Source organism: Lampetra fluviatilis, chromosome 2, assembly GCF_964198595.1.
Source record: "Lampetra fluviatilis chromosome 2, kcLamFluv1.1, whole genome shotgun sequence".
NCBI lineage: Eukaryota > Metazoa > Chordata > Hyperoartia > Petromyzontiformes > Petromyzontidae > Lampetra > Lampetra fluviatilis.
The window spans coordinates 31,778,233-31,797,178 of record NC_136276.1 but is presented as its reverse complement, the minus strand read 5'-3'; the positions used below and the strand labels follow the sequence as shown (position 1 = coordinate 31,797,178).

The following is an 18,946-nucleotide window of genomic DNA, read 5'->3' as shown; positions in this document are numbered from 1 at the left end:
CGAGAGCGGTGGCGGTGGTGGTGGTGGCGGTCGGGCTGATGAGGGGGGAGCAGGAAACAGCCTCCTTTCCGTCTCCGCGCAGCAATAAAACAAACGCCGCCTTCCCCCGAACATCCTCCTCCCTTTGACGACACCTGCCCCACACGCGCCCCAGAGCCGCAGAAAATCCATCCCGGACATCAAAGTTCAAAAGCCGTCCCTCTGAACGCAAGGAATTAACTCTATAGGCCACACGAAGGCAGCATCGAATTTTCATTAACCCGACGTAGATTGTTTTTGGCATTGAACAGTTTTTGAACAGTTTATATGGAGTGATCTTGACAATAACATGCGATAAATCACGCAGTATTTGTTTAACAAAGCCTGACCCTGCTGATTACACCCGGAAGGTCAAAACTCGTTCAGGAATTTCCCTGCTCAAACAAATGCTGCTGCATAATATTGGTCGGCATAGCCAACGGGCGTCAGGGTCGGGGTCCAACCCACGAGCTCCTGTATACCAGGCGAGGGAGTTAACATCTCCTAGCCACCACGATGTATATGAGATTTGGGGCATGACAATAGACTCAGGCCACCGTCGCTCCTGGGTCTGCGAGTAACCTTTGTGAGCATTTTTTTTTTGCTTGGCTGTGTCGGAGGCGGGGGAGGCTTCTTAACAGCACGCAAATTTGGCCCAATCATTACGCGGCCCGACCTCGAAATCAAACTGCGAATGACGAAAACCGGCGAGCGTCCCGCACGCGCCCGGCCGTACCCGCAGCTCGTCTTGCTGCTGCCGCAGGGAGTCCGGGTCGACGGCGGGCGGCCCCAGCGCGGCCAGGACGGCTCGCGTCTCGCCCAGCCAGGGCTCCAGCTCCTCCAGCGTCTCCCAGAACTGCGACGCCAGCGTGTGGGCGCGCTCCAGGCGCTCCAGCCGCTCCGCGTTGGCGCCGCTCGTCGCCTCGAATTCGCCTCGCAGGAGCGCCAGCTTGGCCTGGGCGTGTCGGCGGGAAGGGTGGGGAGGTGCGAGAGAGAGAGATAGAGAGAGAGATGATATTATGAAAAATAAGAAGAGGTTTTGTCCTTTCTGGCAATAAAACAGTCGAAACGTCGTGAGAATTTTTATTGTTTAATATTTTTATTATTTTATTATTTCCCTTCTACGTGACTTTACCGAAAGAACCAAGACTATGAATCCCTGCAGTCACGAAAGCTTTAAATCAAAACGTGAGGTGTTAAGATGTTCAAACGCCAAGGAATCAGGTCTGCATTAACGACACGTACTTGTGGTGAACATGCAAAAAAACATGCTCTGATAATACATGCACTGTCTTTGAAACTGATTGGCCTACACCAGAAAGGGTAAAACATATTCTTATTTTCATACTTTGATACTGGCAAAAATGGTCCCACGATCGAGGTGATATTGTTGTTTAATCTCTCAAACTTCTGGACCTTAAATATAAATTCGATTGCACCGGTTTACCGATTGCATCGGTCTGCCACGCACTCTGACTAGTCGCGGCCATTTTGGAAATGGTCGAAATAAAATGAATTTCACCGGTTCAACAACCGAGTGATTCTACCACGTGCTCCACTATCGGTAACCTTGTCCTCACTATCCGAGTCTGGCTTCAAGAGGTTTTACTGCACAGGCCGCGTTTGAATGCAAGCAGCGGGCTAAATATGGGTTGAAAGGGCCAAGCCCTGTTAAGAGCCACACATTAATATTGTGGTGCGCTCCTTCAACGCACGAGGAGGAGCAGAAAAACGACACAAATTCTCTTCTGAAGCCGTCTCGTCGTGGCGAGGAGCAGATCCCGACATTGGCATCGAGCTCCTGAACATATTGCTGCCGTTACACGCAAGACGGGTACAGTCGTGGGTCCGTAACTTTGCAACGTTAAGTTACGTGGCGCTGTTTGCCGGTGCTCTTTCTGCAGATAACACAGAGACCCAACCTGTGTTTCCAGACACAACGGGGGTTGTCCCGCGGCAGGCCGTGTTTTCGCTCGTCTCTCTCCGCGTGTGTTGTGTTTATTTTAACTTTGTGCGGTGGGATTTCGCCTGACACAATCGTGAGAATACAGAGCGCATTCCCCAGGGGACGGCTCTCGCGCAAGTTGAATTAAACACCTCCCACGCATTCTTCACGCCGACACGGAGTGAGCGCAATGCCTCGTGCGCGTTTTTAGAATGACCAGCGCAGCGCTGGTGATAATAATGATGACGACGACGATAATAATGATGGAAGGAAGAGGTGGATTGATTAAAGCTGATGATAACGATGATGAATAATGATATTGGTGGTGGTGATGATAATGATGATTGTGATAGTCGGTGTGTGATCATGATGAGGGTTGTGATGATGATGATAGTGGTGGTGTTTTCTAGATGATAATGTTGTATAATAATGATGATTACGGTGGCAATGACAGTCATGATGAATGATGCTGAAGAAGCTAATGATGATGACGGCGTTTGATGATGATAATATTTGGTGGTGCTAAACCAGTGGTAGTATTCATGAGGATGATGACAGTGGTGTTAATTAATGATGATTTTGGTGGTGGTGGTAGTAAACCGCTGGTGGTATTGATCGTTCATTGATGACGATGTTTGGTAATGGTGGTAACACCGATGACGTCAGCAATGCTCCTGCTGACGATGATAGCGATGGCGACGACGGCGCATTTTACGACAACGTTCGTGATTGTGATGACGACGACGTTTGACGACGGTTATTGCGATGATGGTGATGACGACGATGATGGTGACGTCCGCAGCCCACGTGCCGTCGCGGCCCGGCGCTGGCGGCGTTACCTGCAGGGCACTGTTCTCTTCCTCGCTGCACGACGCTCCCACCTCCACCATCGTCTGCTCCAGCGTCTCCAGCGAGTCCTTGTGTCGCAGGATGTCGATGGTGAATGCCTGAAGGAGGAAGACGTCGTTCGTTCATTCATTGCCATCGAGAGGATCGCGGTTGCATTACTGGGAGGGTGAAGAGACGGAACGGCAACCGCCGCCGCTGACGCAAAGCGTCTGCCTTCAATTCAGCGGCCTTTATTTAATGACACGCAAAGCGCTGGCCACAAACGAAACCGCAATACCTCGCTGATGTCGTCATGGAGCATAAACCATCACGTGAACTCCGGTCATCCTCGCAGCACACATCGTGCGCTTTCAGGTGCGCTTCTGCGGCCGTCTGGAACGCTCTTCCTTCAGATATTCGTAAGCCACTGGAGCTATGCACTTTTAAATCGTCCGACTTGAAAAACTCATTTGTTTGGAACTACTTTCTGTGTTGAGTTTGTTGTCCTTCCCCTCAGGCTCGCTTGAATCGATGCTGGCGAACTGCCAGATTTGTATCGGCAAGGACCCTCTCCTCAAGATATGCGTCTTCGTTCGACGCAACATTACATGATGCGTAACACAACGTTCCCGCACTGCAGGCGTCCTCATGGGGCAATAAGACGCCCTGATGGGATCCCTAAGAGGATTGAGGCCTTTCGAGCAAATCACAGCAGTGGGGAAATGGCTCTCACCTTCTGCACCTGCAGCTGTGACATGGTCTGCTCAGGCTCCAAGCAGATGTCTCCCAGGGCCTCCAGCTTCCGCTGCGTCTCGGCTGCCCAGGCCCTCTCAGCGTCCAGAGCCTGCTCAAACTGTGGCAGCACCAAGGTGTGGGCAGGGAGGGAAAACAAATTCGAGTGGTGAGGGAGACGGAGGCAGAGAGATGGATGTGTACACACGCGGGACAGATGAAAGGATGGATAAGACGGGCAGGAAAGCAGATATTTAGACAGACAGATGAATAGACAGACAGATAGACAAACAGGCAAGCATATGAGATGGGTGAACAGACAAATAGATGGCGAGAAGAACTGACAGCCAGACAGACAGGCAGATAGATGTATAGGAAGATAGATTAATGAATTGCCAGATGAAGAGGCAGTCAGGCATGCTTCTAAGCATATGGGCAAATAGATACATGGATGATTGAACATTAGCCAGTAATTTAATGAGTGAGTGGATGAATGGGTGAGTAAGTGAATAAACGAGTGAGCAATTGAGTGAATCAACGAGTGCATAAGTGAATCATGTGAATGAGCAAGAGCATAAGTGAGTGAGCGAACCGGCGAGCGAGCGGGTAAACAAGCGCACAGACGATCGCACGCGCACACACGCACACACGCGCACACGCCCACACGCACACACGCACGCACACACGCACGCACACACGCACGCACACACGCACGCACGCCCACACGCATGCACACACGCACGCACACACGCACGCACGCGCGCAGGCACACACGCACGCACACACGCACGCACACCCACACGCACGCACACACGCACACACGCACGCACACACGCACACACGCACGCACACACGCACACACGCACACACGCACGCACACACGCACACACACACACACACGCACACACACACACACGCACGCACACACGCACGCACACACGCACACACACACACACGCACGCACACACGCACGCACACACGCACGCACGCACGCACACACGCACACACGCACGCACACACGCGCACATGCGCACACACACGCACGCACACACGCACACACGCACGCACACACGCGCACATGCGCACACACACGCACACACGCACACACGCACACACACGCACACACGCACACACACGCACACACGCACGCACGCACACACGCACGCACGCAGGCGAGCAACAGAGTGCGAGCGGCGGCACCTGCTGCGACCGCTGGACGGCGGCGTCGACGCGCCTCGTGCGCGTGGCCACGGCGTCGCTCACGGCCGCGTAGCGCTCGTTGTCCTGCGCCACGGCGGTGTCCAGGCCGTCGCGCGCCCGCCACGGCACCAGCGCCAGCAGCGCCGTGCCCACCTCGTTCACCGTGTCCAGCAGCACGCGCCGCTCCATCACCTGCTTGCGCAGGTCCTGCACCGACGACAGGACGGAGACAGAGATTCCCCCGTGAAGCCCTGCAATGGACTGTCGGGGCAAGTGCTGTTAGCGAGGAGCACCTATGAAGGCCGGCACGACACCACAAGAGGGTGGGTGGCCAGCACCACGCCCGACCGCCTTTGTTCGTTTCCCGTGAGCGGGAATCGAACTCGGGTAGCCGGGTTCGTAGCGCAGCGCGCTAACCACTACACTACCGCTCTCCACACCAGCACGATCGGTGGTGTCAATTCACACGGGAAGCCGAGGATTTGTCCACGCTGTGGTGTCGGTGTTTGGGTCCCATGCTGTTTCATGGGACATGTCACAGCGCAGGGGTGTCGGGGGTCGGCATTGCTGAAGGCAGCCACACAGACAACACGGACAGATACCACCGCACCTGATGCTACGTCGTGCAGTACGTGCCGTGGCGTCCGCACTGCGTTGTGTTGCAATAATCGTTCCTCTCAGGGTAGACATCAGTAGGGGGATCAAATAATCGCTGATCGGAACAAATATTTGTGTCCGCGATGGGACCCTTTCGCCAGTGTCGAGGAATTGAATGATAAAAATGGCTAATTCCTGTTCTGGCATGAATATAGGTGTTTAAGATGTGCATTATCCTTGTGCTGCGCACCGTTTGGCAGCCTTTGGTCAAGCACTGGTGAGGCAGTGCCATAAAAGAGTCTGTCTCTGGGACAGGCTAACTAGTTTCAAGGGCAGTGCACAAATAACCAGGCATATGTTTTCAGTTTCTTTTTACCACAACTATGTGAGGTTACGCAGACGTGATGCCTTGTAATTGATGTCTATCTGATGATGTTCGAACATCTTTAACGCTTCCCCGAAACCGGAAAAAAAAAATAAAAGAAAATAACTTTACCGGTACCGAGGCTCCCGCAAGGAACAGTTTGGTGCCAGCTACCGTAGAGTGCAGCGGCCGTGTCGCTACGGTTCTTTGCGGTGAGTAACGATGTCTTTAAAAACAACAGCGTGTTCTGAGATTCAGAGGTGAAACGGGACCCAACCCTGCAACTTGCAGACGCCTCGAAAAGGGAAAGGGTTGACACCTCGCGCATTGAGGTCAGCAAGGGTAAAAGCCTTTTAATCATTCCAATATCAATGTCCCGCACCTGCTGCCTGCCCTGCAGCGTGGTGAGCTGCTCCCCGCCGGCCTCCTCGTCGCGGTCGTAGGCCGCGATCGCCTCCTCCGTGGCGTCGAGCCACTGGCCCAGCTCGTCGCGCGCCGCATGGAAGCGCACGGCCAGGCCGAGGGCCTTCTCGAGGGCGCGCTGGGCCCGGGCGCCGGAGGCCGAAACCTCGCCGTAGCGGCCGCGGAGTCCGTCCAGCTTCTCCTGGATCAGCAGGACGTCGTCGCCTGCGCGTCGGATGGATACAAAAAAAATAATCTGTAGATTATACCCCGTCCTTGCACGCGGACGATGGTAGCAACGCATGCTCAGGAGCTGGATGCCGACACGTCGAGCGGCCGCTAGCCACGACGACGGGAGGGCTTCGGGGGAGAGCTCGTTGTCTCGGCGTGTGCTGTGTGCTGTGTATGTTGAACTTCTTTCCCACCCTGCGGAAGCCGACTGTGCTAATCGGAGGTGTGCTGCCACACTCGGCCGGAGGGCTGGCTTCGGAGGGGAGGTTTGTAAGGGCCCTGGTCCGGCAGTAAACACATCTATAGACGGTGACATAAAGCCACGCTGGTTGTAGGGTCTGGCCTCGCGCAGAGAAATCATTAATGTTGCCTTATTCCGTGACGGTATAGAAGAGCTAATCACAGTGGTATGGATAACTCATCAAACCACGCGCACTTTTAGTGTTTATTTTCCAGCTAAAGCGATCATAACTTTGCCGGTCAATATCTCACGGCGTGTGTCAATATCGTAAACTTAACTGCGCTCCCAAATAACAAGTTACATGCTAAACATAATAAGCACAGATTTACATTTTAAAATATACCACCTATAACAATCTCTGTAGAGAGGGCCACATGATGGGCATAGCTGAACATATATCAGCCAGTAAATTACACACAAATACAGAACGTATTGGAGTTTATTAAATTCTCCCAACTCTGTCCACCCAGCATAATTAAACGGGTGCATCGCAATTAGCCGATTATTGGCAGGCTGCGTGTGGTGCGGTAAAGTGTGAGCACTCTCACCCTCTTCAGGGACGTCTAGCCAGCGTGGAAGAGTAGGCCAAGTACCCTCTTTTGAGGCTCTCGAGAGCTTCCTCTAGTGGACGCCCTTACACCAGCAGTAGTTGCTCAAAGTAATAAACTAAACAATTTTTAATTTAACCAGGTAAGTACCCACTGAGTTACAAAGCTCTTTTTGCAGAAGCGACCTGGCCACAAATGATAGCTCAATGAAGTGGCTCATCGTCACGTGGAAATGTCGAGCAGCCAAATACTCTAAACGCGTGTTTCTAACAATATAATATACATCGTTGCAGATGATAAGTGGTGGCTGTTTTGCCTGTGACTTGGGAGTAACCCACCTGTTGTCTGCTTTAGCAGAGCGTGGCCGTTTTTGATGGCCTGGTCCACATCCTGTTTCCGTGACACAATCTCCTCGTGTAGAATCTGTACGGTGATCAAGCGGCGGTGAGAGATTAACAATATTCAATAAAAAAAAATATTCACACGGCCCGTGAATACGCCTCGAAATCAATTAAAAAAGCACCCACGCAATGCTAAAATAAAATGTTAATTAAAAACAGATGAGAAAAAAATGTAACTTCTTGAGTATGAAGTGAAAAGCTCAACTGAAAAAATCACGCCAATGCAAAATGAAAAAAAACCAACCATCTGTAAATTAAGGCACACTTACTGATTTAAATGAAATTCAGAAATTTTAAGATGGGAGAGTGATAATGCATGATTGCGGTTAGGAGGAGAGGTCTGCCAATTTGTGTCTGTGTCTATATCCTAATTGCTGCACGTTCTATAATGGGAAGTGCGTGTACCAGATGTTCATCGTATTGGGCCTGCAGAGGCTCAGGCCTGTAATCCAGGATGTTCCGTAGAGCTGCCAGCCGGTCCTGGGTTTGTGCCAGCCAAGTGAGCAGGGCCACTTCGTTCTCCCCGAAGATGCGAGCATTCTCCAGCGCCTCGTTGAGCAAAGCGGCGCGTCGCTCGCTCCTGAGTTGGGCCTCTGCATGCCTGGCCTGGGCCACCCCCAGCTTCGCCTGGAGCCGCTGCCCATCCTCACTGCAGCTCAGTCCCATAAGTGCTGAGGATAGCTCCTGGGCTTCTTCCAGAGGTTTGGCCCTCGAGGCAATGTCTTCTGCCACACACTATTGTGTGTTCAGTGTCGTTATATAATTAAGCGTTGTAATTGCGCGCATGTCCAATTTTGTTCGGACGGTTTGTTGTTGTGTTTGTGGCGAAACAAAAAAAAAACCAAAATTAATCAAAAGGGGCATGCAAGGATTATAAATGCAAAACATAAATGTAACAAAACACAATGGAAAAAAATTATAATAAAAAAACACAAGCACATGTAGGTACAATTTGAAGGAGTAAAACCTTAAAGTAACTATTTTTAAGGAATATAAAGATTAAGAATATGCTGGCACTGATATGTCTGTGACTAAAATCACGCAAAAATGTGACCGATCTCATCAGAGATCAGAAGTCAGCAGGCACCGAGCCTGGCTAACACTTGGGTAGGTTACCACCAGGGCTTGCCAGGTGCTGTAGGCATGGTGCTGAGGTGGCCAGAAGACAAAAGTGCTGAACGTCACCCCCTCCCAGATGTTGCCATGGAATTGGTCAAACTTGCCAATGCAGGACCCTCCTGGATATATATAATTGGCAGTATATGAATTGCTTATGAGATACAATAATTACATTTTCATTGTCCATAAATACAAACATGCCACTTCAGTGATAACGACTTCTGCTCTGGATGAGAGCATATCATGAACACCTGCTGCCACACCACGTGGCATGACAATATCATGTCTAAAGCCAGTGGTACAAAATTCCACATTCATATGCCAGAAACCAGTCAAAAAGGGCACCCGGTCTGATCATGAAATCTGCCACTCTACGGCAAAATAAACGGGCAACGGGTAGTGGGACAGCTGTGGTTGTTGGGGAAGGCCATGGGCGGTGAAGGCCGCACCTTGTGCTGGTCTATCTGCTCCTGGATGGCTGCGGTCTGCGTGCCGATGGGCTCGGCGTTGGACAGCCGCCTCTCAACGGCCGTGAGCCAGTCGAGCAGTGGCTCGAGCGTGTCGTGGAATCGCCGCGCCACCGACAGGATGGCTTCCAGCTGCCGTTGCCTAAACGCGAGCGCCATGTGTGAAACGAACGAACGTGCGGTGGGGGGGGGGGGGGGACGCACACACGAGCAAGAGTGAGCGAGCGAGTGAGTGCATTCTGTTGGAACATGAACGCAGTGCAGCGATTTGATGAATCGCCGTGATTCTGACCCGCCATTCTACTCAAGAATGACTTGATTTTCTGTCCCGGGTTATGTACGTCTCAAGCAGTGGTTAAATGTTAGGGTCGAGCTGTGGATTCGTGATAATTATTAGTTTTCATATCGCGTCGTCGTTCAGGCAAATTGTATATCACAATCGACTACTGATGAGCAGGAAGCAGCCAAGTGGTGAGCTAAGTGCGAACCCTGGTGAAGGATTATTAAGACCTGGGATTGAACCCAGGTTTTCAGTGCTCATTAAATTATGTGAGTGTTATTGTATACATTTATTATTGTAGGTGTATTGAAGATGCAATGATTAATAATACCATCTTCAATACACCTTCACTCATTTTCAGGAGTTATTAATCATTACAAGACGATTTTTTCCACAGATTTTTACACAATATTTCCATTCACGTGGTTACTTTGTAATTTTCTCGTCATTCAACAGTGGGGGTGAAAAATGTGAAGTGTAATATAATAATGTTTAATTATTATCGCCATTATCATCTCATCATATGCTTGGCTTCCCTACGAGTTAGATCTCCTCTCCTATACAAAAAAAGCCCTCATTAAGGCCTTGGCCCAACATCAGAATGCGAGACGCATGCTGCCCTGGTCACTTAGAACCGCGGCTAATGGCAAAGCGATGACTCTCCGCCACTCGCGAGACCCGCGAGTGAGTCAAATGAATTCCATTCGCATTCATGTTCGTCCGCTTGTTGAAAAACCGGGACCTCGTCGACCCCCCCCCCCCCTCCAAAAAAAAAAAGTCAGGCGAAGCGTGCCACTCATCCGCGGCGAAAAATGTTTTAGAGTTGCTAAGCTCTTTTTACGCTCTTTCTGCCGTCACCCCAAGTATGCCCAAGGCCCATCAGTGGCCCCATTCTCTAAGTTGACCCCCCCCCGACCCCGCCTCTCTCGCCCTCCTCAACGCCCATTATTCTCGGTCCCAAGCAGAGGTCCCAAACGGGTTTTGATTCCTTACCCGTACCCGTACCCGGCCGCACCAGGGTCACAAACGGCTACCCGTACCCGTACCCTGCCGGGTACGAGTAGCCGGGTATCGGGTAGGGTACGGGTATCGGGTACCCGGTTGCGACCTCTGATCCCAAGTCGCCGCATCCGAACTGCCCAAGCTGCCCCCGACACACCCGTGGCAACTCGTGGGTAGCCTGACCGTGCGCGCCCGTCCGTGTCTGGCAGCTGGGACGAGCCAGCGCGCAGATGCGTTCTAAATATACGAAACGCGCGGGGAGGGGGGCGGGGGCCCTCTCGTGTTGCACGGGGATGCAATACGCGGGCGGAGGGCGCGGACGCGAGTCCAACGCGACGTCGGCCCGCAATGCATCGCGACGCGAGCCTTGGCGCCACCGAGGACCAACGAAAAGTCCTGAAATAGCTTTCTTTTATTAGCGCATTTGCGTGCGTGTGTGTACGTATGTTTTTATAAACAAAGATTCCTGTAAAAAAAAACTCTTAATGGACTGTTGCGGTGGTGGGGGAAAGTGCTGTTAGCGAGCACCTATTAAGTATTGAGGCGCGAGCAGCGCACAAGGGCGTGGGGTGGCCGGAAACCGCACCCCGGGCCGCCTTTGTCTCCCTAGTGCTGATGTATACGCATCGCACCAGGTGCTTATATAAGGCTGAGCTGGTCTAGAGGAGACCCAGGACCGGTTCACAATTCGCAAACTGATGCTTGGCCGTGGCCAGGAATGGAACTGGGTTTCGTAGCGAAGCGGGCGAACAGCTACACGGCCGCGTCCCCGTGCGAGCGAGGCGTGTTTAAACGCACGCGCGCCGAAACTTGCAATAATGCAAATCTCGAGGCAGCCCGCAGCCCCTTGCGAGCATTTTTCCTGACAGTTACAAGAAGAGCGTTTGGCCGTGCAGACCGTGAAAAAAAAAAATTCTCTGGGATTTTGGGAATTGATTACAAGAGATGGCTAATGCGGCTTGACACGAGGGCTATGATTAATGACGCAAGTTGATCCGCCGAGGTTTTTGGTTTTTTTCTTCTGACACTTTCTCCAAGAGCTCCGCAAGGTCCTGATACATTTCGAGACTCTCCTTGCAGACTCGGCACATCGGTGCGTTCCTGGAGGCCAGGAATTGTTTCAAAGACGAGCCGATCAATCACGGGACACGCCAACGCATCCGCCAAAACCCACCTTGGCCGGCCCTCTGCAGAGCTTCAAAACCCGACCGACAGAAATAAATTGCACATTTGAAATATGTCGCTCATTAAGACTCGATCGAAAGAAAGGAAAGAACGGAGGGTTTTGTTTTTAAACTTACCAGAGACGCTCGCACAAATGACTGAATTTAATCCAACGACGATGACGTGAATGTTATTTTGTTCTCGTTTTTTTTTTTTTAAACCTGTGAGCAATCAGTCCTGTCCTCTGAGAAAAACCTATCAGTCGAGGTATGGCGCAAGTTGTTGCACAACCTTAGTTTGAAATGTACACTGCCTCAGCCGATATTTCCCATGACAAGTTGGCAAAGCACTCGGCACTTAGCCTCCGTGGCATTAACCAGGCGCGTAAAATGTGCGTCAAACGTTGTTGGCTTAGAATGTATGCAAATATTATGCAAATTATACATTCCTGTTACATTTAGGGAAAATTGGCGCGAAACAAACAGTCAAAATAAATGATTGTTTGTGAATAGAAGCACTGCTTCAAATTGTGACAAGTCATTACATCACTTGGAGAGGTGAGGGTGGGAGGGGCGGGTGAGTAAACATCAACACAAGGTACTGCCCTTATAAACCCGCTGAACCGAGTTCAGTCTCTGGCTGTGGCTAAGATCAGGAGTAAGTGATGTCTGATCCTGTCCTGCCCATCCCCTACTTCGGCAACCCGCAATGCCCAGCGTGGTGAATTACGGCCAAACAACCCCCACGGAGCGACGCAGCGTGCCGAGGGCCTTCATCCAGCAGTGGATTGGCACTGCTGCATGTAACTAAGTACTCTACTGCATTCATCGCCGGCCAAAATACCCCATAGTGCCGTGCAGAGGCGGGGATTGTATTTCGGTCCGGTGTGAAGCAGGGAGCAGGCTAAAGGCTGCGTCGCGTGCTGGCGTGTTGCGGCACGCCCTCACGCCTCGTCGTCGTCGTCCTCATCGGCGTCGTCGCGCCACCGCGAGGCAGAGCGGCGTTGTCGCGCTGCGGCCTTCTGCAACGGCCGGTTCGCACGAGGGCGACCGGCCTCAGCGCCGGTTCGGTCATCGAGCGCGATACTCGGGGCCCCCTCCTCCTCCAGCAACCCCCTCCCCTCACCCCCCGCCCCCTACCCCCCCCCCTCTTCCTCCGACTCGTGCAACCATCGCGAACGCTCGCCGCCGTTACCTCTCCTGGGCCGCGGCGAGCAAGGCCTCCCAGCGGTGCGAGAGGGAGGCGAGCTCCCCGAGGATCCGCTCCCGCTCAGCGGGCTCCGCCAGCTCGGCGATCTGCTCGCCCTCCCGCCGTAGCACCTCCACCCTCGGCCGGTGGTCGTCCAGGAGGTGCTGCAGCAGCTGTGGGCGGCGGGGGGGGGGGGTCAGGTGACCGACGCGAGTCGTCGACGGAGGCTCGCGGTGAGACGCAACACAAAGGGCAAGGCGGTCTGCCTCTTTGCGGGTTACTTAGTTTGTCGACTGTCTTGCGTCTGAAGGTGGCCGGGCAACTCACTGACGAAATCCTGGGTTCAAATTCAAGTGGCAGGTGATGGCAGTACAGCAATGGATTCTTGAGTCCATGTGTGCGGAGCTTTGAGAGTTATGCCATCGTATGCCCGGTGGGGTTTTTTCGACGGGTACTCCAGTTTCTCCCGAAACAAACAAACAAACCACCTACGCACTCCTTAAGAAGGAATTTGTCAAGCGGACAGGCTGAGTGAGGCATCCCGACGTAATTAAATGGCATTTTTATTGAACGTATTTCAGACGGCCAGTGTCAAGGCTCATGAGTTACTCAATACATTATATAAGAGGCAATTGCTCACGAGGCTAAAATATAGGCTCCACCACCTCTGGCCGTAATCCTAGCCCTTACTCAGCACGAGATAGCCCAAGCCATCCATCAAAACCCTGACCCCTCAGCTCGAACCCTTGCCCCCAGCTTTAACCCATCGCGAGAACGGTCAGAGGTCACGGAAAACCCACCTTCTGCTCCTGCAGCTGGGCCCGTACCACCTTGTACTCGGCCGCGGGGGGTTTCTGCCCAGCGATGAGCTCCTCCGTGTCGGCGAGCCAGCCCAGCAGGGACTCGAGCGCCTCCTGGAATTTGCCGCAGTGGAGCAGCGCCTCTTGCAGCTTGGCAGCCCGCTCGGCCACCTTGCAGGAGAGACATTCCGACGAGGCGACAGCATTCGATGCACGCCTGCACCTCTCTAGCTGCACCCGAAGCGGCGGCGGCGGCGGCGGTCAGCGCCGTGGCAAGGGGTGGGGGGACGCGCCGAGGCAGCTGGTCGCACGCGGTGAGTTCTTGGAAGTAGATTGTGCAGTGTCGCCTTCCGCTACGATGCACTGCTTGCTGAGAAACTCCCGCGTCGACACGTCTTCAGATGTGCAGACTTACCACGGAGAGAGACGAAAAGACTAGCCTAGGTCCTACAAAGTGACACAGGATCCATGGGACCTAGTGGCGTAGCTATCGAGCGTGTAGGCGGTGGGTGCCGCGGTGGCGAGATGTTAACTACCTCGCCCGGTATACAGGAGGTTGTGGGCTCGATCCCGACCCTAATGCCTGTATATTTGGAGCGAGCACATCTTTCTCCCCGTGGTCACGTGGATTTTTCACCGGGTCCTCCGGTTTTTCCCCTCCACATTTAGACTCAACATCACGCATTTATTTGGTCACTATAAATTTCCACGTGATGAAAGGCCCCTACGTTGAGCTCTCATTTGTGATAGGCAGGCCGCTTCTGAAAAAGAGCTACATAGTTGCTCAGTGGGGCTTACCTGGTAAATTTTTATTATTATTTTAAAATGCACGCGCGGGCCCTTAGGCAGAATGGGCTCCAAGCTCCGGCATCAGCGAGCGGGGGAAAGGCCGGACGGTGTACGGTGCCGCCCCAAGCGCCAGAGGTCGCAAACGGGTTTTGATTCCTTACCCGTACCCGGCCGCACCAGGGTCGCAAATGGGTACCCGTACCCGGCCGGGTACAGGTACCCGTTTCCTACCCGTACCCGTATCCTACCCGAAATGAATGACAAACGGTTACTCACCAGTGACTCACGGCCTACCCGTACCCGTACCCGGCAGCACCAGGGTCGCAATACGGGTACCCGTACCCGTACCCGGCTGGGTACGGGTAGCCGGGTATCGGGTAGGGTACGGGTATCGGGTACCCGGTTGCGACCTCTGCCAAGGGCCCATGGCGACCGCGCCACCGCGGCGGGCACGCACCTTGGTGTTGAGCGTGTTCCAGCGGCTGTTGGTCTCGTCGGCGTCGCTCTCCAGAGCGCCCGTGTCGGCAGACTTGGCCGCGCTCTGGATGAGCGCCTGGGCCTGGCGGTTGAGGGCCTGCATCTCCACCTGCAGCGAGTCCACGTCGCTCTTCTGGAACGCCTGCATTCACGCAGGGAGACGGAGAGAGGGTGAGAAGGAAGGCCGGTTATTTCACGATACCTCTCTTTACGCGGGTGGGTGGTGGGGGGGAGGGCAGCGGTGCAATGGTTAGCGCACGACACCATTCACTGCACCACCTCGGTTAAGCATGAAGGCTTTTCAAACAGACTCGCAATGTCCGCGCATTTGCGGGGAATACATGGCCGGTGTGGAGGGTGGGTTGGTGGAATGACCTCAAGGCGCAGGTGTGCATGATGATGTCACAACCGCCAACTAACTAGCCAGCCAGCAAAACTTTTTTTAAAAACAATAATATAGTATGAAATGTAAGTATTAGTATTGACAAATGCTTCTAGCACAATATTATTAGGCCTTGGTTCGCCATTAAGTTATAAGTGACATCACCACGGCGCTTGTGCCAGGCTAGGTGCACTTTGAGGCCACGTGAAGTGTGGAAAGCTCGCTGGCAGTAGGTCCCAGAACAGACCCAAGTGTTATGGGTGGATTGACTGAGATGACTGACAGTTGCACCACCTGTGCTCGTCACTCCACCAACTTGCTGTGCTTAACAGGTACAACAACATCAACAACTGCCATTCGCCACTGAGGAGGAACCACAGACAAACGGGAAAGGCAGCAGCAGCAGCGACGCGATGAACCGGTGCCCAGCAATTGCCCAAGCTCTGCGGGCCTCCACATATTAAAACTCCTTTCTCGAGAACTCATTTTTTAGTTCAGTTCGTTGCCCACGCCCCGCACCTCCGATTGGCACGGACGGCTCCGCACGGCGCGAAACAAGTTCAACGCCGCCTTTGTCTCACTACTGCCTGACCGCCTTTGTCTCACTACTGCCTGGCCGCCTTTGTCTCACTACTGCCTGACCGCCTTTGTCTCACTACTGCCTGGCCACCTTTGTCTCACTACTGCCTGGCCGCCTTTGTCTCACTACTGCCTGGCCGCCTTTGTCTCACTACTGCCTGGCCGCCTTTGTCTCACTATTGCCTGGCCGCCTTTGTCTCACTACTGCCTGGCCGCCTTTGTCTCACTACTGCCTGGCCGCCTTTGTCTCACTACTGCCTGGCCGCCTTTGTCTCACTACTGCCTGGCCGCCTTTGTCTCACTACTGCCTGACCACCTTTGTCTCACTACTGCCTGGCCACCTTTGTCTCACTACTGCCTGACCACCTTTGTCTCACTACTGCCTGACCACCTTTGTCTCACTACTGCCTGACCACCTTTGTCTCACTACTGCCTGACCACCTTTGTCTCACTACTGCCTGGCCGCCTTTGTCTCACTACTGCCTGGCCGCCTTTGTCTCACTACTGCCTGGCCGCCTTTGTCTCACTACTGCCTGGCCGCCTTTGTCTCACTACTGCCTGACCACCTTTGTCTCACTACTGCCTGACCACCTTTGTCTCACTACTGCCTGACCGCCTTTGTCTCACTACTGCCTGGCCGCCTTTGTCTCACTACTGCCTGGCCGCCTTTGTCTCACTACTGCCTGACCACCTTTGTCTCACTACTGCCTGACCACCTTTATCTCACTACTGCCTGGCCGCCTTTGTCTCACTACTGCCTGACCACCTTTGTCTCACTACTGCCTGGCCACCTTTGTCTCACTACTGCCTGACCACCTTTGTCTCACTACTGCCTGACCACCTTTGTCTCACTACTGCCTGACCACCTTTGTCTCACTACTGCCTGACCACCTTTGTCTCACTACTGCCTGGCCGCCTTTGTCTCACTACTGCCTGGCCGCCTTTGTCTCACTACTGCCTGGCCGCCTTTGTCTCACTACTGCCTGGCCGCCTTTGTCTCACTACTGCCTGACCACCTTTGTCTCACTACTGCCTGACCACCTTTATCTCACTACTGCCTGGCCGCCTTTGTCTCACTACTGCCTGACCACCTTTGTCTCACTACTGCCTGACCACCTTTGTCTCACTACTGCCTGACCACCTTTGTCTCACAAGCGATTAAGGGACGAGCGAGGTGGGCGATCCATGGGGCAAGTTGATCCCTGGACAACGACCATGCATTGCGCTAATGCAGTTATGCTCAAGGGGAATGGGGGCACGGGTCAGGGTTCATTTACCAAGGGAGAGGTCACAGGTCACACCAGTGGAAGAGCCCTACAATCACTATGCTATGTGGATGTGGCTTCCAAGGCTTAAAGGAAGACCCAGCCGAAAAACAAACAGCGCTAATCTTGTGTGAAATATCTCGTCAAAATAAGGGTCGTGTGCGAAGATGCACCCGGGACGTGAGTTCCCCTGGTCTGTCCGACACGCATTTAAAGTTTCATAATCGATGGAATGTTGTCCCAGCGGTGCAATGGTTAGTGACATGCACGTACAATCTGGAAGACTCTCCTATTTGGATGATTCTCCAGATTGTAATTCCAGGCCAGTTGAAACAAGAATGCAGTTTTTTTTTTTATCTGCTCCTTGACCTCTCTCCACCCAGCAGTACAAATTGGGTTCACCACAGTTGGTCGATGGGCAAGTTGCGTGTGGTGGTGGTGGGTAAAACGTGGACATTCCCACCTCGTCCGTGATGTCTGGGCTGGCGTGGAAGAGTAGGCCAAATGCCCTCTCTAGAGGGGCTCTCTGGATCTCCCCTGAGTGGAGGCCCTTTCCGCGAGCAGTGGCACGAACAAGAAATTGTAGGGCTGCACCTTTGCCTCACGAGACAGAATAACTATAAACACCGTGATGTCTAACCTCTTCTTTCCCGTATGCTGGTGAACCGCTGAGGCACGACCACAACAGCTTTGCACACAGCTGTGTACAAGGTTAAATACTTTATCTGCATATGCTGCGTTGGCAGTGGTGCACAAGCACAGTGAACTACAACACCAACTTACACATTCGTCAACACTGCAGCTTTTGCCAAAAAATGGATACGACAGCCGACGTTTCGGGCAATGGCCCTGCTTCAGGGCACACAGAGAGGCCAGGGGGGTAGTGGTGCGCACAGAGTCTGTGTTTCCACTCGGTTCCCTCTGCTGTTGTTGCCCTACAATGTTGGAGGCACTCTGCTGATGTCACGGTGCCATCACTCCCGCACGTTTTCCGATAAGCACGGTTTGGCTACGTACCGTGCGAAAGTAGTGGAACACGATGTTGATTTGAAGCTTTCGGTAAAGTCGCGTAGGTATAAAATTAATATATCACGACGTTTCGATCGCAACACAAGCAGCCGTCATCAGGTGGGACAAACACAGCAGGAGAAATGCTGACGTAGGAGAAAGAGCTGCTGCAACAAGAGGTTTATATAGAACAAACATACGCCACGGTACCATCACTCCCGCACGTTTTAATACGCACCTCCGATTAGCACAGGTGGCTACGTACGGTGCGAAAGAAGTTCAACGTAGTTACGATGTCACTGGCAACTTTAAAATCTCTTTCTTTTTTTTTCTTCTCACTAACGACGCTTCAAAGTGTTGTGGGACAGCGCAGGACAACACGGGCCTAGGTTTTGTTGGGGTGTGATGATGCATGTACGTACATGCGCCGCATCAATCAACTCGGGGAATAACATCGGACATTCAGCTAGAGACACGCGCGTCCGCGTGATGCCTGCAGCCACCAGAGGCGCCACCATTCAATGCGACGTTACAACAGCAACAAGGATCGATTCTCAAATCCAAAAGCAACCCCCGAATTGCAACACGTCAGGTGACTCATTCCACCTCTATTAGGCAGAGATCTCTACAATCGTATCTGTCCCTACAACTATTTTTGTTTTACACATGGCTGATGGAATGTGTTGATAATACTCTTGATTTCCATGCGGAAGGAAAGATACGTTTAGGGGCCGTCCATAAATGACGTCACGCGATTTTGGACGATTTTTGACTCCCCACCCCCCCTTGTCACACGGCGTCACAAAAAGTCAGACCCCCCCTCAAATATGACGTCAGAAAGCTCTGCCCCCCCCCCCCAAAAATATATAAAACATGCTTCAAATCGCTTTAAACTATTGTCATTGTAGTGTGTATTTAA

At 52.8% G+C, this 18,946-nt stretch overlaps 1 protein-coding gene across 4 annotated transcripts in view; it reads right to left on the bottom strand.

Moving 5' to 3' along the window:
* LOC144945478 (microtubule-actin cross-linking factor 1-like) overlaps window positions 1–18,946 on the bottom strand; it is a 327,032-nt gene that overhangs the window by 53,702 nt on the left and 254,384 nt on the right. For all 4 annotated transcript variants that reach the window (XM_078873993.1, XM_078873994.1, XM_078873995.1 and 1 more), the window contains 11 exons: window positions 14,774–14,935; window positions 13,528–13,698; window positions 12,734–12,900; window positions 9,076–9,235; window positions 7,913–8,242; window positions 7,445–7,529; window positions 6,067–6,311; window positions 4,724–4,930; window positions 3,525–3,644; window positions 2,803–2,910; window positions 755–973 (listed from right to left, as the gene is read on the bottom strand). In XM_078873993.1, coding sequence (XP_078730119.1) covers window positions 755–973; window positions 2,803–2,910; window positions 3,525–3,644; window positions 4,724–4,930; window positions 6,067–6,311; window positions 7,445–7,529; window positions 7,913–8,242; window positions 9,076–9,235; window positions 12,734–12,900; window positions 13,528–13,698; window positions 14,774–14,935 — 1,974 coding nt within the window. The remainder of the gene's footprint in view (window positions 1–754; window positions 974–2,802; window positions 2,911–3,524; window positions 3,645–4,723; window positions 4,931–6,066; window positions 6,312–7,444; window positions 7,530–7,912; window positions 8,243–9,075; window positions 9,236–12,733; window positions 12,901–13,527; window positions 13,699–14,773; window positions 14,936–18,946) is intronic.